At 37.2% G+C, this 22834-nt stretch overlaps 1 protein-coding gene across 1 annotated transcript in view; it reads right to left on the bottom strand.

Annotated features, from left to right (window-relative positions):
• Positions 1 to 22834, bottom strand: part of LOC137655848 (toll-like receptor 2) — a 44775-nt gene that overhangs the window by 16506 nt on the left and 5435 nt on the right. The window contains 10 exon segments of the mRNA XM_068390066.1: positions 2000 to 2243; positions 2452 to 2636; positions 3168 to 3301; positions 3304 to 3354; positions 4808 to 4957; positions 5671 to 5877; positions 12366 to 12499; positions 12501 to 12576; positions 18248 to 18308; positions 21221 to 21330. Coding sequence (XP_068246167.1) covers positions 2000 to 2243; positions 2452 to 2636; positions 3168 to 3301; positions 3304 to 3354; positions 4808 to 4957; positions 5671 to 5877; positions 12366 to 12499; positions 12501 to 12576; positions 18248 to 18308; positions 21221 to 21330 — 1352 coding nt within the window.

Genomic DNA, 22834 nt, shown 5'->3' on the forward strand with positions numbered 1-22834 from the left:
TTTCTCATATGAGGCTTAGTAAAATAAAACCTCACGACCATCTTATGGAAATCTTATGCATGATGTCACAATGCATACTATCAATGGGGTAAAATTTTTTTGGTTAAAGTTAGCCTCCAGTACCCTGTATAATGGTAACTCATAAGGGAAATTTAAGATTTCTAGTTAGTTTAAATCTGAAGCTTTTACATTTAAATAACATTGCTTTGCTTTATCATCCAATGTACCAATGTTTGCAGGATACTCAGTGCCAATAGTCTTTGGGCACGAAAAGTATAAAATCTGTCAAATATATTGTTTGAGTTGCGATAGGGGGACCAACGCACCTGAAGGAAAACTTGAGTAATATATATATATATATATATATATATATATATATTATACCTCATTTTTTATAACCATTTCCCTATTGAAAAGAGGTGGCTCTAATGTAGACACATGTCATTAGTCACTGACATTAGCCTCAGTTCATTTCTGAACAAATTCTTTGATTCGCTTTGTCAGGATAAGAAGAACAATCCCACCACAGTATCCCACAACACCTCGAAGGTTCTGATTGGTATACTTTCCCTCAAAGCCTTTTAGTCGAAGGTCTTTCATACGGATTACAAAATAAGTATAGGTGTTGTAGGGGTGTAAGAATACTACCATCGTATGTCCTGCGTGTCGTAGAAAGCAACTAAATGGATAGTTGTTGCCTCTTAGTCTTCCTCTATAGCAAAAGGCTAGGCACACTACCACTGACTGTGAAAACTGCTGCCTGCACTTTGACCACATAGTCAAAAGGTTAGATTCGCTGCCAATAACTGTGGTTGGTGACTGCAATGGCATTTGATCGTACAACCCTCTGCCACTAACTATTGTTGATGACTGCAAGGGCATGTGGTTGATGACTGTAGGGACATGTGGTCATAAAACCCTCTGCCAAATTATAAACCATGCCTGATGCTATTAGAGAACACATCAGGCAATCGACCCCTTAATGTAGAGATAACAGTGGGAGAAAAGAAGAGTTTCGCCGTTGTAAAAACTAATAAGGGTAATGTAACTGCTAAGTAACAAGAAGTTTCAAGCGTCCTAACTAGAACCTATCAGCTTCGAAGTATTTTTTTTATTTAAATAATGATTACAATATCTTCAGGTACTTTTTGTAATCATTATCATATCATGTTAAGAGATTATATTATTTCACTTCAGTATACCTTAATAACTATGAAGGTTTCTTTTAATAATGTTGTCTTTTCTAGCTTATCAAATCATCTTTCAATATTGTTATAATATATTGTAAGAATCTCTCTCCTATATAATAAAGAGCATGTAGCTGGTTATATATATACATATATATATATATATATATATATATATATATATATATATATATATATATATATATATATATAGACATATATATGTATATATATAAATACAAGTATGTATGTATGTATGTATGTGTATGTGTATGTGTATGTGTATGCATATATATATATATATATATATATATATATATATATATATATATGTATATATATATATATATATATATATATATATATATATATACATATATATATATATATATATATATATATATATATATATATATATGTATATATATAAATATATATATGTATATATATATACATATATATATATATATATATATATATATATATATATATATATATATATATATATATATATATATATTTCTCTCCTGCCATACTCAGGGGGGAAAGAGAGTAATCATAACCTGGTGACGGGGTATCCCAACAGGTACACTTGGAAACCACACACTCCCCCAAATATTCGAACTAGCGGGTTGTAGTTAAGAAATGGGAAGGGTTTCGGAAGGATTGAATCTGTTTGTGCCTGTGTGGGCATATCTATCCAAATATTTAGACCATTTTTGACGGGGGGCATACACTAGTATAAAAAAATGTTGAAGTGAAGTGAAACATCACTGAGTATTGTTAGCAAGCGTCTTGCCAAAATATCTTACTTCCTTTACTGGGGGAGAGGTGTCAGATGAATTATTGCCAGTGGGAGATGCAGTAGATAGAGACGAAGCCTCATATGAAGTAGTGCCAGAAGGCTCTGCTGGAGTAGGGAGAGAAGCCTCGTATGAAGTAGTGCCAGAAGGCTCTGCTGGAGTAGTGGGAGATGGCTCCAATGGTATAGCTGGATTGGTCAATGGAGTAGACTGAGTATCCAAGCTTATTTCCTTTCGATCGCCTCCAATGATGCTAAAATGAAATAAAATAGATATTAGAATGGCACTGTCTCTTTATCTTAATCATGCAAAACACTCATGTACAAACATGTGCCAACACCTGATAAAAGTTTTTAAATATTGTAAAGATTCTAACTTGTTTTAAAATGAGAGTAAAGACTAGAAGGAATAACTAAACCTCTCCCTTAAATTATCTAAACGAAAATCAATTTTCCACTTACCTGAGGTTTTTTCTATATAGATGTATACTATTATTATATGTAGTACCTTCCGAAATGTGTAATGTCTTGAGCTTTGGATACTGATAAATATCGTTTACACTTATGTTTCCTATAGTATTCCCTGTCACGGTCAGAGTTTCAAGATAATTTAGGGGGCCATCACAAATTGATGCCAAGGTTTTTATCTGTAACGGGAATAGATTGATAAAATGTGATAAAATAGGAATCAATATTGAAAGTCTAAACACTTTCAGAGTTTCATAATAATCTAGAGGGCTATGACAAACTAGTGCCAACGTTTTCATCTGTATCGGGAATAGATTGATAAAATTTGACTGAATAAGAATTAATATTGAAAGTCTACACACGCTCAGAGTTTCTAGATAAACTATGGGGCCATGATAAACTGGTGTCAATGTTCCCATCTCTAACGGGATTAGATTAACAAAATTTGATGAAATAAGAATCAATATTGAAAGTCTAAATGCAGTGGCATATTATATTTTCTACTTTTCAGTTGATTAAAATGAAATGTGTTATAAATATGTCTTATAACTTGAAGAATGAAGATGACATATTTATATTAGGAATCAATATTGAAAATCTAAACATATTGGCCAATTTCATTTTCTATTTTTAAAGGATTATATTGAAATGTGTCAGAAATATGTTTATAATTTGAACAATGGATATGAAAATATTTTGAATGAGTTTACCTTATTTCCAGAAAGATCGAGTTCATGTAAAGGTGACAAGAGCAAGCAATCATTTTTAGTGAAGTTTTGGAGGGTATTGTTGTTCAGATGAATTTCTTCCAAATTTTGAGGAAGACAATGTGCCTGCTCATACTGTAGGCTTCTTTTGTCTCGCACTTACAGTTTCCTTCAATTTTGTGGTCGTAAACTGTTTGGATTTAAAAGATATAGAAATATCATGTTATAAAGAATAGACCATTTTTCTAAAGTAGAAATAAATATTTGAAATGGGATATATTGTTCGTCCTCAACTACAAAACTAAGTCAAGTCTTACAGCTACAGACCCCTACTGTAGTTTAAAAATACTACCTAGGAGGATCCATGTACTTTCCCAAAATTTCCTATTTTTGGCATTGTAGTATAGCAGAAATATAATCAAGTGATAGAAATGCTGTAGAGAAAAAAAAAAGACGGAGATTGAGGGGCCACATGTTGAGATATAACCGTTTGAGAGTTATTGGATCCTTTGACTGGCCAGCTTGTTGTACACTGGATCCCTCTCTTGTTAAGGTTAATTTTTCCTTTGTATCCAAATATACTGAATAGTCTGGCCTATAATTTACACAAACTGCTCTTTTCTCATACACCTGAGAGCGGTGAGATAACCGAAAAAAATTCCTTTTCACTCAAGGGGTCAACTGTTGCGATGTAATTATTCAGTGGCCATTTCCTACTTGGTAAGAGTACAAGAGACTCTTTTGCTATGGTAAGCAGCTCCCCTAGGGGGGCACTACAAACCCAAACAATTGCTCTCTATACTTGGGTAATACCATAGCCTTAATACCATGGTTTTCTACTGTCTTTGGTTAGAGGTCTCTATTCCATTTGTTTCCTTATTTTCTTTCCTCACTGGTCTATTTCCCTATTACATCATTCTGCTTTTCCAACTAGGGTTGTGTTTTAAATAATAATAATAATAATAATAATAATAATAATAATAATAATAATAATAATAATAATAATAATAATAATAATAATAACAGGAGCAATCAGAGATTTCAGACCGCCAAAGGCTGACGTTGACACAAATAGCGAAAAACTCAAAACTGGATCTAGAATCTGGATCCTGCTCCGGATCATCTCCAAACTTTGAAGGAGTCGTCCATGACCTAAGGTCTATCTGTGGTGAATATTTAGTCAAAATCCATCGAGTAGTTGGAGTAATCTTGTCCACAGACACACAGACAAATAAATAAATAAAAAGCAAATCTGGGTCTAGAATCTGGTTCAGGAACCGGATCATCTCCAAAAGTTAATGGAGTCGCCCACGCCCTCAGATTTATCTTTGGTGAAAATTTCTTCAAGATCCATCAATTTCTTTTGACTTAATCTTTAAAATTATGAAAAATGCAAGTCTGGATCTAGAATACGGATCATCTCCAAAATTTAATGAGTTGTCCATGACTTAAAATGTGTGTTGAAAATTTCGACAAAATCCGTTGTGTAGTTTTGCTGTAATTCAGTCTACAGACACAGCCAAATAAATAAATAAATGAATAAATAAATTGACTCGATTTTATAACCTCCTTGGAGGAAGTAATAAAGACTTTATAAGCTGAATATATAGAATCTCATGGCAATAAACATGATTGCAACTTACATATTCGAGAGACATTATTGTAACCCAGGTTAAGAATTTTAAGGTTGCACCAAGCGGCAGATTGGATGCCCTCGAGCGTTGTCAAATTGTTGTTTTGCAAAAGAAGAATCTCAGCCGAAGAGGGGGCCACCTGAGGCAGAGTTTTGAGACCTAAATAAAAGAAGAGTTTCAAATTAACATAAAGGACACCGTTATTCGGGGGTTAGGATTTAAGGGACCGGAATAACAAGTCTTAGCAAACTAATAGTAGAATTGAATGTCATTTTGATAGAATGTTAACTATGTTATTTACTGATTTCATTAAATCTCTGAACATTTCCCTTTGTTTAGAGATAATTAGAATTAAGTCGTTACTTATCAAAACTTATCCTTATTTGACTAAAAAATCGTTATGTAGAGAAAATTATTTATATAAACTATTTAATAGGGATTATCTTTACAGTTTCACGATTTTTACTTCATTTAGGGACGTGTAAACCTTTCCCTTTCTCACTTTTAATCGCAAAGAAAGGCAATAAATATGCAATTTGATATCGAGGAAACACATTAATATTGGCATTTAACCAAGAGTTATACATTTGTAAAACATTGAAATCAATTCCAATATCAAAGACAGACAATAAATAAATAATTTTATATCAAGGAAACACATTGTTGTTAGCATTTTACCAAAAGTTATACATTTGTAAAGTATTGAAACCAATTTCAGTATCAAAGAAAGACAATAAATATTTAATTTGATATCAAGGAAACACATTGTTGTTAGTATTTTACCAAAAGTTATACATTTGTAAAACACCAAAAAAAAAAGAAAAAAAATAATAGAAATCAAGTGCTCTTCCCATCTCAAAATCCTTCCTCACCAATATTGCTGCAATCGACAATCTTCTCCTTGCTATTGCAATGGCATCCTGGAGGACACGAATTCCACTGGCATTTGGACAAGGCAATCTTCTCCCTGAAACGAAGCTCTTCCTCCCCAGGCACATGAACCTCGGTAGGCAGCGATTGGAGAAAATGCCAAAGGTGAAACGTTAGGCAGTTTTCGCTGGCTTCTCCAAAAGCATTCCCTGCGAGGAAAGATGAAATGCTTCATAATACTTAATTTTGCATCCATATTTGAAGAATAAAAGATTCAGACTAAAGAGAAGCAACTTGGGTAAATAGTTAATTCTAATTCTAACATTCATGCTTTCTCCTTCATATGGTTCAATACTACGCAGTATTCTAGAAGTTTTATTCAAACTAAGACCAGATTGTGCAATTGTCTTCCTAATAAAATAGCTCTTCAGAAGTTGAGACTTCATGCGAATGTTTTTATGTTAAACAAGCTGACATGAGTCTTTCTTCATAGTTTACATATGGGATATCTATTTTAACATTGTTACTGATCTTAAGATATTTTACATTAATTATTCACTACTTCTCTTGTAGTTCATTTATTTCCTATATCCTTTCCTCAATGGGCTATTTTCCCTGTTGGAGTCCTTTGGTTTATAGCATTCTGCATTTCCAACTAGTGCTGTAGCTTGGATAATACTACTACTACTACTACTACTACTACTACTACTACTACTACTACTACTACTACTACTAAAAATAATAATACTAATAATGATATTAATATTATTATTATTATTATTATTATTATTATTATTATTATTATTATTATTATAAGGACATTTACTTGCAAAATGGAATTTCACCTATATTGATATGCTTCTTTTATAACAATGTATAACCAAGAAATAATATGAATTTCACTTGTGCAACTCCTAAGCCTTTTCAAGTCTGAATATCGACAAATTCTTTCGTGATTTTAAATGTTTTAACCTCACGTGATGACTATCATATTCCGATTCATAAAAACCTATACTCAAATGATAATTACAACCAGTTTATTGTGACTAGCATTTAGGCTTTCAAGGGTTAAACTTGTCGTATCTTATTATGAGGTACTTAGTATTTGAAGTTAGCAATGTGACGGGCCTAGAGTAGATTTTGACTCAAAAGGCGAGATGAAAGCAACTGAGTAACTTTGTTACAGAACATCGAGTTTAAATATACACACCAATCCCGGCAAGAAGGTCACAAAATACAACAGGGTATTTTTTGTCCAACCAGTAACCGGTTCTGTTAATAGTTAACAATAAGAAAAGCAGACAGATTGATGCATGTTGCTGTCTGTGCGAGGGGAGAGCGAAGATACAAAGGATGATATATACAAAAAAGAGAAATGTCGTTAATATGTACGATCGTGTGACACACGGGTGGTACATGGCTCCCCCCTAAAAATGACATACTGTGTATGTTAAAAAGGGCGCCCTGATCTAGAGAGGTGAACTGTAGGCGAGTCATCTGGCAGGAGATAAGCAGTTTTAGACGATCAATGGAGACCCAGTGTTCTTTGCCACAAATGTTTAGTAGGAATGCTTTTGGATTGCGTCAAGGGGCCCGTGTAAGGGGGCGTTAGCGGTGGTTTGCTGGTGTCATTGCGTAGGAAGACGTGTGTTGCAGAGTGCAAGTCTGTCACTATGTGATCCATTGCTGGGGGCTTCTAAGTCTGGCGGCATGAAGTAAATTTTCCCACGACGTGACGTATGCGCTGGAGATCGTAGGAGGAGATTGCAGATGGAAAAAATTCGGTAGGGACGACCAACGGGTCGCCATACACCATTTCAGCTGCCGAGACGTCCAGGGCGTCTTTATGAGTGGTCTTCAGTCCCAGGAGGACCCAGGGAAGCTAAGTAAACCAACGGGACATCAAAGCTGCTTTGAGGGTGCGATGAAAACATTCAATCATTCCATTGGGAGCGGGGTTATAGGCAGTTGTCTGATGTAGGGTGATGCCCAGAAGTAATATGCTCAGGGATAACAAATCTTGCAATCCATCCTAAGAGTAAGGCAGATGTACATGAGGCGGACGTTGCAGTTTCCATGGGAATGGTTTCAGGCCAACGAGTGGAGCGGTCGATGACGGTAAACAGGTAACGATGTCCTTGTGATGTGGGTAGGGGGCCTACAACGTCGACGTGAATGTGGCCTAAATGACACAGAGGTTGAGAAAAGGTGCCCACTCTGAATCTGTGTGTCGATGTACTTTGAAAGGTTGGCAAGAAGTACATGCTCGGACCCAATCCTGAGCATCCTTAGAAATGCCATGCCAAATGAACTTCGTCTTCAGCAGCTGTGCAGTAGAACGGCGTGAGGGATGTGAAAGGCCGTGAATGAAATCAAACACCTGTTGGTGCATGGGAGCAGGAATCCAAGGTCGCGGTCTACCAGTACTGACGTCACAGAGGAGGGTTGGTGTTGGAGTCGTCAAGGGGGACGTCTTCCCAACGGAGGAATGTGCAGGATGTCCTACATGCTTGATACTCTGGATCCTGTCGTTGGGCTTCAGCCAAGGCGTTGTAATCCAATCCCAGTTTAATGGGGGCCAACGTGTTTCTTGACGGGGCATCGGCAACGGGATTCATTTTCCCAGTGATGTGTCAAAGGGTCAAATTGTATTCAGCCACGGCGGAGAGATGTTGGCGTTGACGTACCAGGCGTCAGACTGTCAAGTGAATGTGTGCACCAGAGGCATGTGGTCTGTGCGAATGGCAAAGGTCGTATCTTCTAAGAAATGGCGAAAGTGACGGACAGCCAAGTGCACCACCAGCAATTCGCGATCGAAGGTAGAATAACATGATTCTGTCTTGGACAGTTTTCTGCTGAAGAAGGCCAATGGGCGGTGCGAGCCGTTGACCAGCTGTACGAATACTGCACCAATAGCGACGTGGCTGGCATCGGTGGAGAGAAGGGGAGGGGCATGTGGGATGGGGAAAGTGAGAGCAGCAGTGGTTGATAGGGCATTCTTTGTGTTGCAGAAGGCCGTTTCTTGAAGGGGACCCGACTTCAGGTCTATTGGCTTTCCCTTGAGGGAGGCGTAGAGGGGAGCAAGAGTGACGTGAATGGCTAGCAGAAAACAGTGATAATAGTTGATCAAGCCCGAGAATTCCTGCAGTGCTATGACGGTCAAGGGCGTGGGGAAAGTTCTGAATGGCTGCTACATTCTCAGGGAGGGAATGGACTCCTTCAAGAGTGATGCGGTGCCCTAAGAACAACACTTCGTTGGCACCAAAGGTACACTTGTCGTACCGGACTACAAGGCCATTTTGTTGCAGGCGGTCGAGCACGATACGCAGGTGACGGAGGTGTTCCTATTTTGAGGAAGAGAACACAATTATGTTGTCCACGTAACATACACAGAAGGGGAGGTCCCCTAAGATGCCATCCATGAGACGTTGAAAAGTGGCCCCAGCATTACGAAGGCCAAAACAGGAGTAATTGAAGGTGTATGCACCGAAGGGAGTGGTGATTGCTGTCTTTGGGATGTCTTCTGGTTTCATAGGCACCTGATAGTACCCCTTCAAGAAGTCGAGCGTGGAGAAAACCTTCGCTTTGTGCAGGTAGTAGGTCACGTCGGCGATGTTTGGGAGGGGGTAGTGATCCGGTTCTGTTTGCGTGTTCAGGCGCCTGTAATCCCCAACGGACAGAGGGAGCCGTCTTTCTTCAGGAGTGATGTGTAAAGGTGACGACCATGGGCTGAAGGCCTTTTGGCAAAGCCCTATTTCTTCCATTTCGGCGAACGTCTGTTTGGTGCCTGCCAATCGATCCAGTGCCAGACATCTGAATTTTGCGAAGACTGGGGGCTCCGTCGTCTTGATATGGTGATAATTACTGTGTTTGGCAGGAGCCGTGAGCATTTTGCGAAGTTCTGGACGGAAAACTTCCGGGTACTACGTAAGGAGGTGGGGATTGGCATCCATGGGTGTGCTGATGTGAGGAGCGAGGTTGAAGGGGGCGGGTTGAAGAGGTGTCGCCAAGTATGAGTCTGCGTTGACCATTCGTCGGTGGGCGACATCGACCAGAAGGTGGAAATGAGAGAGAAAATCTGCACCGAGGATTGGCAATGTGATGACAGCAACGAGAAACTTTCAATTATATTTACCGTTTCCAAACGATAATGTGAGGTTCTCGTAACCGTAGTTGGGTATCGCAGATCTGTTGGCAGCTACCAGGCGGACGTCAGCAAACTTAGACAGACTACGTCGTGTCCTGAAGAGTTCCCTTGGCAAAAGGAAACGACAATCACCCGTGTCTACCAAAAACCGTACGCCCGTTCCTGCATCATGTAAAAAGAAAAGATTAGAATATGGGAGGCCACCGCCACGAGCGATGGCCTACTTACACGTTTTTTGGCCACTGACAATCCTTGCCACATTTCTCTGCGTCATCCCCAAATCTGTAGTGGTGGTAGAAAAACTGCGGCCGATGCGCGGCAGTAAGTGGCTGTAGAAGTCGTTGGTTGGGGGGCGCGAGCAAGTTGTGGGTGATGGGTGGCTTTGTAGCCGCTCGGGCACATCATGGGGTAGGCGTGTATTTCCTACTGCATTCATGTCAGCTTAGGTTGACGTTGAATAGGCGTCCTCTTTGTCAGGAGTGGAGGCGTTGATGGAGGTCTTGAAGGTCGTGAAGTGGCTGTCCATAAGGGCATTGGCTTTGGTCATCAAATCCTTTATGGGTAAACTATCGACATTGGGTATGGCAGCGCGTACAGGTTCGGGTAAACGGCATACCCAAAGGGCACGAAGTAGGCTCACCTCACAAGGAGAGCCGTCTGCGGCACGTTGCAGGCGAGCGATACTGGTCATTTCCCTGAGGGCGATCGAGGCCCTTTGGTCCCCCAACGGTTGTTGAGAGAGCTGAAAAAGCTTTGCTATACGGGCAGCTGGCGTCAGCGAGTACTGCTGCAGAAGGTATGTTTTGAGGGCATCATACGCTATTGGGGTTTCTCCTTGTTCACAAAGCCAGTCAGAGATTTCCGGGCAGGTGTCCTCGGGTATTGCCATGAGAACATAATCTGCTTTGGTGGTTAAGCGAGTGACGCCCTTGATGCGGACCAGGACTTCTGCGCGCTGAAACTAAGCAGACGCTTTTCGCTGGCGAACGATGAAAGTTTAAATGGGGTGGTGCCAACTTCCGAGGAGTCCGCCATTGTACCAGTGAGGGGGGGGGGGAGGCGGGAGGAGTGAGTTAACTTCCGGGGTCACCTATGTAACGGGCCAAGAGTAGGTTGTGACTCAAAAGGCAAGATGAAAGCAACTGAGTAACTTTATTACAGAACATCGAGTTTATATATACACACCAAGTCCCGGCAAGAAGGTCACAACTCACAAAATAAAACAGGCTATTTCTTGTCCAACCGGCAACCGGTTCTGTTAACAGTTAACAATAAGAAAAGCAGACAGGTTGATGCACGCTGCTGTCAGTGCGAGGGAAGAGCGAAGATACAAAGGATAATATGTACAAAAAAGAGAAATGTTGTTACTATGTATGATCGTGTGACACATGGGTGGTACAACAACGTAGATAAGATCTCAAGAATATTAAACTCGACTTGAAGGATTTAAACTGCCAAATTCCTGTGATCTTAACAATTTAACTTAAAAGCCGAGCTTAATAGACATATTTTTTTTTTCTAAAAATACCAAAATTTATATATAAGCTTCTAAAAAGATTATTCAGAGAAGTAACATCAATCTGGGTTAACTTATTCTTGACACACACACACATATAGATCTATAGGCTCCCCCAAACCCCCCATCTTTAACTCCGAAGGATGATGAGGTTGCAGACACTACAAACGACAATGGAGGATGAGCAGATCTCAAACCCCAGTCCAGTAAAACGCGAAGCAGAGATGTTGCCAATTCTCATGAAAGGAACAATTTGAAATCAGACCAGATTTTTCAAAATATGGTGTGGTTAGGCAATTTTCGGTAGGAATTACACTAGATTTATTTCTGATGGCAAATGAGCTCATCTAATTATAATCAACTAATTTTAAAGAATTCAGTGCACCCAATTCAACTATTGAATTAAATGTTATGATTTCCAATTTTGTTTTATCTGTAATTCAAAATTCTCTCATTGGGTATGCTTACAGTTAATTTCAAACTCAGTAAATTTTTTCGTTAGGCTTCTAATTTCTATACAGCAAAGTGACCGGCAAATGTTGGGATAACATTGAATATATATATATATATATATATATATATATATATATATATATATATATATATATATATATATATATATATATTAGGGCTATATAACAACAAAAAACAAATGCAGCCGTTTCTAGTACACTGCAGAAAAAAGGCCCAATATATATCCTTAGGCATGTTGGGGATTTGGCCATATTCATCACCACACTGGCCAATGCAGATTGGTGATGGTGGAAGATTTTAGTCTTATTTCTCACAGCAAACCAACCAATTATGGGTGGCCCTGACTAGTACAAGTTTAATTTTGGATTTTAAAGAATCTTAAAGATCAGAATTGCGAATCATTGGAAATTATTCTCTCACAGATCTCACAATCAATACCTTGTTCAAACCAGGTTTCACCACTATACCATCAAATGATTTACATAATCTCTTTGTGTAAATTAACTTTAACTTGGGGAAGACAAGCTATTTGAAGAAGAAGACGAGATTTTACAACTTACCGGAGATATTGAGCGAGAAACTGTTATTGCGTAAAGCAGAGAGCAATGAAGGAGGAATTTCTTTCAGGCGATTATTCGAGACGTCCAGCACTTCCATAATCCCAACATCCTTCTGGTTATAATGGTGCTTTGGACAACAAGTCTTCTTCCACTTTGATTATTCTTAAAACACAATTCGAGATATCCAAGTAGATCATCTGATGGATGAAATCTGCAAAGTAAAATAATAATTTTCATTTGGAAAAAAATATAAATAAAGTATAATAGATTAAAAAATGTTACATTTCTTACAATTTCTATATTGTTTTTATCTGCATCTGCATATGTATATATATATATATATATATATATATATATATATATATATATATATATATATATATATATGTATGTATGTATAAATATACACATATATATACATATGTCGGTAGTAGGTAGTAGGTTGGCCAGGGCACCAGCTGCCCTTGAGATGCTACCACTAGAGAGTCATTGGATCCTTTGACTGGCCAGACAGTAATGCATTGGATCCCTGTCTCTGGTTACGGCTTATTTTTTCTTTGCCTACTCATACACCGAATAGTCTGGCCTATTCTTTACGGATTCTCGTCTTTCCTCATACACCTGACAACAATGAGATTACTAAACACTTCTTCACCCAAGGGGTTAATTACTGCACTGCAATTGTTTAGTTTACTTTCCTCTTGGTAAGGGTAGAAGAGACTCTTTAGCTATGGTAAGCAGCTCTTCTAGGAGGACACTCCAAAATTAAACCATCGCTCTGTAGTCTTGGTTAGTGCCATAGCTTCTGTACCATGGTCTTCCACTGTCTTGGGTTAGAGTTCTCTTGCTTGAGGGTACACTCGGGCACACTATTCAATCTTATTTTTTTTCTCTTCCTCTTGTTTTTTTTTAAATGGTGTGTTGGGTAGGCTTATTAGAAGGGCCATAGATGCCTGGTGGTTTATCAAGAGGTTGTCTTTTCCTTATCTGATTCTTTTTCATCTCAAAACCATCCTTACTGTTCTCCCTGCAGTTGAAGTGGCTATCCTGGAGGGTATTTAGCCTTGCATGATGTATCGGCTCCTCCATGTGGACCAATTTTTCCGACTTTTTACTATAGTCTATGGGTTTGATAAATCACTTTATTTATAATTCTGTACATATTGCTTTTGTTGTAATTCTTGTTAATCTAGTTTTTAAGTACAACGTCTCTTTTTTATTAATATTAATTCTTATACTGTCTAGAGACATTGAGCAAAATCCGGGACCAGTACGTCCTAGATTTCGTCAATGTCGTCTTCTGTATTGCAATATCCGTGGTCTTCATGCAAATATTCAAGACCTGACAGTTGTGTCCAGACAGTTATGATATTCTTTTGAGCTCAGAAACTTTGGTTTTTATATGAGGCACTCATCTGAGCTCCTTATAACTGGTTTTAAGAAGCCCATAATGTTGAAACGTAATTCCATCCCTAGGGCCAGGGGAATGGTGGTGTATATTAGGACCAAGTACCCTGCTTCTCATAAGTTCTGCTATGAATGTGGATGTCATGAGATTCAGGTAATAAAAGTTTGTGGCAGGCATAACAGCTTTTATTTGTGTTCGATCTAACGGAATCCAGACATCTTTGATTGTCTTCTGACCATCATGGCTGAGATACAAGAAGATGATAGAAAGGCTTCTTTTGTCGTTGTTGGTGATTTTAATGCTCACCATAGGGAGTGGTTAAGTTCTATCTTTCCTACCGATCGCCATGGCTTAAGAGCTTTAGATTTTGCCTCTGAATCAGGCTGTGAGCAAATGATAAGTGAAGATACTCACAGGTCTGGTAATTGCTTGGACCTTGTATACACTGACTCCCCTGGCATTATAACTAGTAAGGTTGGTTCTCCAGTCAGGACATCTGGTCATGCCTTGATTTCAGTAGTAGTGAAGACTGAGCAACCTGTCCCTGATGTATCATACCCTTGTAAAATTTATATGATATCTCAAGCAGACTGGAATGGGATTTTGCATGATCTTTTGTGCTTGGATTGGTCACAATTATATAGTAGTGTTGATCCTGTTGTCCCTTTGAATGAGAATCTAGTCACCATATTTGATAGGCATATCCCTTCTCGTGTGCTAAGGTACCGAGTGAAGGACAAACCGTGGTTCAGTGATGCTTGTAGACGTGCTTATTTGGAGAAGCAGGAGGCCTATCATCTTTGGAAAGGTAACAGATCAGATTTGACCTGGAATAATTATACTCAGCTTAGAGCTTTTGCTCAGAGAGTTTATGCCTAAACGGAAAAGGAATACAATTATCCATAAAAAAAAAACCATTTCTGGTACAACTCGGGAACATAAATGGCGGTCTACCCTTAAATCTGCACTCTTTGGTGTAGATGCAACAGTTCCTCCTTTACTTAAACTAGATAGCTCAGTCTCTCACTGTCCAAAGGTTGGCTGATGTTTTTGACAGTAAACAGAGTAATGAAAAACTTGAACTTCCTCATTCATGTTTTCCTGAGGCTAAACTAACTAGTTTAGCTTTTCGATCTCGTGAAATTAAAACTCTGTTGATGGACCTTGATGCTTATGGAGGTGTAGACCCAAATAGTATTTTCCTTTGTTTTTTATAAATTATCTGTTATTTTGAGCAAGTTAGCAAGAAGAGGAGCGTTTAGCACTTGTTGGAGAATTGGTAATGTTACTCCTTTATGTAAATGTGTTTGTGGTAGCTCAAGTCCAACTGATTACCGCCGAATTTCCATAACTCCCATATTATCTAAAGTTTTTGAACGTCTTTTGGCAAAACGTCTTAATAGGTTTGCTGAAGGTAATCATCTATTCCCCAGTTTGCAATTTGGTTTTCGTAAAGGCCTTGGAGCATGTGATGCCCCTCTTACAATCCCCAATGCTGTACAGAAATCCCTTGATTGTAGTCAGGAAGTTCGTATGATTGGCCTTGATTTTAGTGCTGCCTTTGGCCATGTTAATCATGAGGCCCTTGTTTTCAAGCTCAAACAGTTGGGAGTGGATGGGTCGTTTCTTAGCATTGTTATTGATATTTTAAGTAATAGATCTCAAAGAGTTGTTGTTTCTGGCACCATAGTGAGTATAGGAATGTGATATCTGGTGTTCCACAGAGTAGTGTTCTTGGTCCATTACTTTTCCTACTATATACAGATGACATGTGGTTTGGTCTAGAAAACAAGCTTGTTGCATATGCAGATGATGCTACTCCCTTTGCATCAATTCCATCCCCTGAATGTTGATCTGGGGTTGCTAAATCCCTTAATAGAGACCTAGCTAAAATTAGTGCATGGTGTAAATTATGGGGTATGAAGTTGAATCCCAATAAAACTCAAAGTATGATTGTAAGTAGGTTAAGGACAGTGGCTCCTCAACATCCGGATCTCAGTATTGATAATGTTTCTTTTACTTTGTATGACTCTTAAAATTTTAGTTGTGATTCTCGACACCAAATTTACTTTTGAGAAACACATTAGGTCTGTGTCTTCTTCAATTGCACAAAGAATTGGCTTATTGAGAAAGTCTTTCAAGAATTTTGGTGATCAATCTATTCTGAAGAAGTGTTTTAATTCTTTCATTCTACCTTGTTTTGAGTATTGTTCTTCTGTCTGGTCTTCAGCTGCGGATTCTCATTTTAATTTGTTGGACAGGAACTTACGGTCCATTAAATTTCTTATTCTTGATCTAGATACTATTCTTTGGCACCGTCATTCAATTAGTTCATTATGCATGTTGCATAAAATTTTTCATAACTCTGACCATTCTTTACATTCAGATCTTCCTGGACAATTCCATCCTGTTCGTAATACTAGGCAGGCAGTTAATTCTAATAGCCAGGCCTTCTCCACCATGAGGCTCAATACTATACAGTAATCTAGAAGTTTTATTCCAGTTGTGACCAAGTTGTGGAGTGATCTTCCTAATCGGGTAGTTAAATCAGTAGAACTACAAAGGTTCAAAGTTGCAGCAAATGTCTTTATGTTGACAGGCTGACATAAGTCTTTTTATAGTTTATATATGACATTTCTGTTTTGACGCTGTTACTGTTTTTAGAATGATTTATTGTTAATTTGTTCTCATCATTTATTTATTTCCTTTTCTTTCCTTTCCTCACTGGGCTATTTTTCTCTATTGGAGCCCTTGGGCTTATAGCATCTGGCTTTTTCAACTACGGTTGTAGCTTGGATAGCAATAATAATAATAATAATAATAATAAAAATAATAATAATAATGATAGTAGTAATAATAATAAATATACATTTATTTATACATGTATACGTATATATACTTATATATAAATAAATATATATATATATATATATATATATATATATATATATATATATATATATATACATATATACATATATATGCATATATATATATATATATATATATATATATATATATATATATATATATATATATATATATATTATATATATATATATATATATATATGTACGTATATATATATATATATATATATATATATATATATATATACATACATATATGTATATGATATACATATATATACATATATAATATATGAATACATATATATACATATATATACATATATAATGTATAAATACATATATATACATATATATACGTATATATACATGTATAATATATAAATACATATATACATACATATATATAAAAAATAAATAAATAAATAAATAAATATATATATATATATATATATATATATATATATATATATATATATATATATATATATATATATATATATGTACATATGCATATATATAAATATATATATAATTATATATATATAAATATAAGTATATATATATATAAATTTGTATATAAATATATATATATATATATATATATATATATATATATATATATATATATATATGTATGTAAATATCACCCACGAAATGCATTTAATACCGAATTCTATCTTGGGAATACATATCCACTTGGAATTCATTTTATGGTAACAGCTTCTGGCCGGGTGGTGATTCGAACCACCACCTGTACGGCTTGAAACTATGCTGGCAGGGACCCTACCGACTCGGCTATCAAGAGAGACTTCATAGCCGAGTCGGTAGGGTCTCTGCCAGCATAGTTTCAAGCCGTACAGGTGGTGGTTCGAATCACCACCCGGCCAGAAGCTGTTACCATAAAATGAATTCCAAGTGGATATGTATTCCCAAGATAGAATTCGGTATTAAATGCATTTCGTGGGTGATATTTACATTAATTAAAATCACGTGTGCTTGTGATATATATATATATATATATATATATATATATATATATATATATATATATATATATATATATATGTATATATACGTATATATATTTGGTATATATGTATAAAGATGCATATAAATATATGTATAGACAAACATTTACATGCATTTATAAACACACATACTTATATATATATATGTATTGTATATACATATAAGGATTTTACATAGGTGTGTATATACATTTATTTAAACATACATGTATATATGCATGATAATTGTAACCACTGGTATCAGTTATTTTTTTTATTCTAGTCTACATTAACTAGAAAACTCATCATAGTTTTAGGACAATAGAAAGAAACTAAACTTGGGCTGTATTTTGAGGCTGCTTTAACAAGGGAGTTTCATCTATTTGACTCTTTCATTATTTGATTGTTTTTTGTCTTTCTAATGCTCTACCAGTAGCTTGCTTGATACTCGAGCTATGTCTTTTCTCGTTTCGTTATTATTAGACTTATATAGCTCCATGTAGTCGTAACATTTAAACATTATTAAAGATATTACATATAGTTTTCTCACACACTACCACAAAATGTCATAAAAATTATAGAAAACTTTCTTACCGGCATGAAATGCGATGACACTCAATTTATCGTTCCCAGAAATATCAAGGTGCTTCAGCTTCTGTGGATGAAATATACCAACTATAGTTATCTTCACTTCATTAAAAAGATAAGAAATTAGTTAAATTTTCTCCATCACCAGATCTAGCCTAGGGAAATAAGTATTTCGTTGTATACTGCAAAAATAACCTTAAATAATAATAATAATAAAAAAAAAATGGTATTTTCATGTAGGAAAAATTTATTTTTGGGTACCCGATCGTCCTTGTTTTCGCGTTTACTCGTTTTATTGTGCAAGATTCATGTTAGCTAGTAGTTTTCTAGCATTGCGAAGCTTTGGGCTCTATTTTGAGTTTGCATTTACATTGCATTTTTGTAATTTATGTTTTTGTCGGTGCGTGTCAGTTTCGGTTAGCCTAGCCTAGACGCGGTAACTTTTTAGTTAAATACGGACTCGCCGATGTCGTTTTGGTCTATAGTTCCGGAATCGTTAACAGTGGTTTTTTCCTTTGGGGAGGTTTTGCTCAGTTATACTAGTTTTTTGAGTCTTTTGATTCACTTGCTGGCGTTTTCTCGGTATTTTGACCATTTAGGCTCTTGGCCATCGTGGTACAAGCATTCGAGAATTTTCAGAGCTAGGTATGGGCACTTTTTAGAGCTCCCCTTTGCGAAGGGTGAGCTCATTTATTTGAATATAAGTCGGTTCACTGGCTTTCTGTACTTTCTATACTTTCTTTTGACTTGTCTCATTCAGGCCTAGCCTATCCTTCAACGGCGTTTCATTGGTCCGCCATGCTACATTCGTTTGAGATTTCTCATGCTGGGTTCTGGCAGTTTTTTCGCGTTCCCCTTTGCAAAGGGTGAGCTCAAAATGTCGGTGCGCTGACTCTAGTGTTCTGCCGTTTCCTAGTCTCTGGGATTTTAAGATTGAATTGCATTTGATTTTGTTTTGACTTTTGTTATTTGGCATACTACCCCATGTCGTTACCTTCCCCTGCGGTTGGTCTTCCCGATACTGACATCGACCTTAGATTTATTTATATGATGCTGTGTTTTTTGCAGTTGTTCTTTGAGAGGCCTAATCCCGTAGGGGTCCTGACCCTCCAGAGCCATTAGCATACCTCTCTATAAAGGAGTGAGTTGTTAGACTGACGGCCGTGCCGGTACTTACGGCTTTGTCGTTTCCGACGGCATTCCTAATCTTAGGCATGTAATAGTGATATGTCGCTATTTACGGAGGTGTCGCCTATAACGTCACAGCCTCCTTTTACGGCATTTCGTTTCTGTGGAAATTATTGCTGTTTGACCTTGCCGCTATACATAGCAAAACTGTCGTTACTGGCGGCAGGTCTAGCCATTTAATAGGGGAATGGCTATATGCCTCTGCTTTGGGAAGAGCCTTGGGTGGTGACAGTGCCGTTACCTAGAGTGCTGTTATTACCGGCAACATTTATACCTTTATTGCATACGTTTTTCCCTTCCTTTTGAGACCGCTTTCTATAAGCTGAGCGCTCTACTATCTGTCGATGAGTACAATTCCAGATTAACATAAAGACCTTACTTCTACTACTTGCGAGGTTTCTTTATGTATGCCGTCCATGGAGGTCTCTTTTACGAGAGGTCTTCCGTGGCTAGGCTTAGTAATAACCACTACGTTTGGTTAATTGTTTCTATCAATTTATCCAGTTCCCTTGGAGGGTGTGGATTGGATTTATGATTGGTAACATACCCTAGTCGGACAATTCTCTCGAGACTGACCATATATACATATGATCAGAGCCCAAGTCCCATCACCACCCAAGTTAAGATCAGGGAGGGCCATGCAATGGCTACTGATAACTCAGCAAATGGACCTATAGGCAACATCCTAACACTCCATCCATATCACACAAGGAGGGTGGAGTTGCTGACACAAGAAACTATCGAGCTTGAGTGGGTCTCGAACTCCAGAAAGCAGAACTGTTTGCATTGGATGAGAGAGAGTTGGGAAATGAAAAAGGTAAAGGTAAAGGGTTAGGGTAGCCGATGTGGTAACGTCCCTGACTGGTGATCGGTAGACTGCGGTTTGAGTCTCGCTCAAATTTCCCTTGGTCGCTGCAACCTCCCCATCCTTGAGAGCTAAGGATTGGGTATTTGGAGGAGCCTATAGCTATATCTGCTGAGTCATCAGTAGCCATTACCTGGCAATCCTTGGTCCTAGCTTGGGTGGAGAGGGGCTTGGGTACTGATCATATGTATATATGTTCAGTCTGTAGGACATTGCCCTGCTTGCTAGGGCAATGTCACTGTCCCTTGCCTCTGCTATTCATGAGTGGCCTTTAATCCTATAACACATGTGAAAGGATGGATAAAAATGTTTTGTGATTGTTAGGTGATGTGGAAATATTAGAGAACTAATTTATAAAGAAAAATGTTTGATGGGCTGGAGGAAAAGGCCTAAAGACTATAGACTCGTAATTTGAGGAACCAGGACACACGTATAAACAAACATATGCTAACTGCTTAAGTCATGAGACGGAGACCTTTGGGAAGACCTAGGAAGTTGGAATAGATGCCGCATGGAAGATGTCGACAGGGAGGGAATTAAAATGGATAAACGAATGGATTTAGCTTAAGATAAAGGGGGCTGGAGACGTCTTTCGAGAGCGGCTATGGGTCAATGAGTGGCCCAACTACCAATGAGTAGAGTAGTAGTAGAAGGAAGTGTTGGAGTGAGGGTGAAAATAATCTGAAGGTGAATGAGGTCTGTATAGTCAATGAAATTACTAATGTGGGAAACAAAAATCTTCAACAAAGAGGTTTTATATTTAACAAAAGGACAACAGGTTAGACGAGGCTAAAATAGCATTCTTTTCTTAGTATCAATATAATAAATATATTAAGGCAGAAACTCCTTTTACTATTTTTTTAAATGAGTTATCTCACTTATGCTCACCAACATATAAAATAAGCAAAAACAAACACTAATATTACCTTATTGGAATTGAAAATATCTGGATCACCGAGATAAGTTATTCCAGTAGAGTGCACGTTCAAATACTCCAGGTTTGACAAATTTTTCAGTAGGTATGGCAGATGTTCATCTGAGAAGGAAAATCAAAATCACTGTGTGAGAGAGAGAGAGAGAGAGAGAGAGAGAGAGAGAGAGAGAGAGAGAGAGAGAGAGAGAGAGAGAGAGAGAGAGAGGGAGGGTCACAAGTGCAACCTGATATTGCTAAATCTCATGGTTGTGATTATTGGAGAGGTATTTGACGATCCAATTATACAATTTGAAAAAGGATGGATCTTTGGAATAAGAATAAGTATATGAAGAAGAGAAATTATTAGGTCAATTATTTTTCCAATACGAAGATTAAAGACTGATGTTAGGATCATTATCATCTTGAATGTATCATTCACACCATTACTATATATATATATATATATATATATATATATATATATATATATATATATACATATAATGTAAATTAAAAATAATAAATTAACTAATAAGGGTATGCAATTACCACAATTAACAAGGAAAACAAAATATCTTCATAATAATGTCATGCTTTTATTTTTTTATCGACCAACCTTATGGCCTTTCTCATTTAAATTAAAAGATTGATTTCAACCACCAAATTGAAAACATTCCCTCATCGGATGAACTGAACAGATGTTCATTTGTCACTAATGTTGGAGCCCCTGGGCTTATAGCATCCTGCTTTTCCAACTAAGGTTGTAGCTTAGCATTTAATAATAATAATAATAATAATAATAATAATAATAATAATAATAATAATAATAATAATAATGATAATTACATTACCACCAACATACTTCAATGTTGAACCTTATCTAAAAGTGGTGTCTCTCCTTATTTATTCATTTTAGTTTCCCTCGTTATATCCTCAAACTGTCAACCCCCACAAGCATTCTAATATTCAAATTCTTTGCAGCTTCCTAAACTGCCTCTCCTCTATGCCCTATTCTAATAGAAGACACTTTAGATTTAGTAAGCGGTTCTTGTCTACGAGTGACTCCGAAATCAAACCGTTAAGATACTAAAGCTAGAGAGTTTTACTGACTAGACAGTACTACATTGGATCCTTCTCTCTGGTTACGGTTCTTTCCCTTTGCCTACACGTACACCGAATAGTCTGGCCTATTCTTTAAAGATTCTCCTCTGTCCTCATACACCTGACAACACTGAGATTACTAAACAATTCTTATTCACCCAAGGGGTTAACTACTGCACTGCAATTGCTCAGTAGCTACTTTCCTCTTGGTAAGTGTAGAAGAGACTCTTCAGCTATAAAAAGCACCTCTTCTAAGAGAAGGACACTCCAAAATCAAACCATTGTTCTCTATTTTTGGGTAGTGCCATAGCCTCTGTACCATGGTCTTCCACTATCTTGGGTAAGAGTTCTCTTGCTTGAGGGTACACTTGGGCACACTGCTCTGCCTAATTTGTCTTCCTCTTGTTTTTTTAAAGTATTTATAGTTTATATAGGAATTATTTATTTTAATGTTTTTACTGTCCTTAAAATATTTGATTTTTCTTTGTTTCCTTTCCTCACTGGGCTATTTTCCCCGTTGGGGCCA

Source organism: Palaemon carinicauda, chromosome 1, assembly GCF_036898095.1.
Source record: "Palaemon carinicauda isolate YSFRI2023 chromosome 1, ASM3689809v2, whole genome shotgun sequence".
Lineage (NCBI taxonomy): Eukaryota > Metazoa > Arthropoda > Malacostraca > Decapoda > Palaemonidae > Palaemon > Palaemon carinicauda.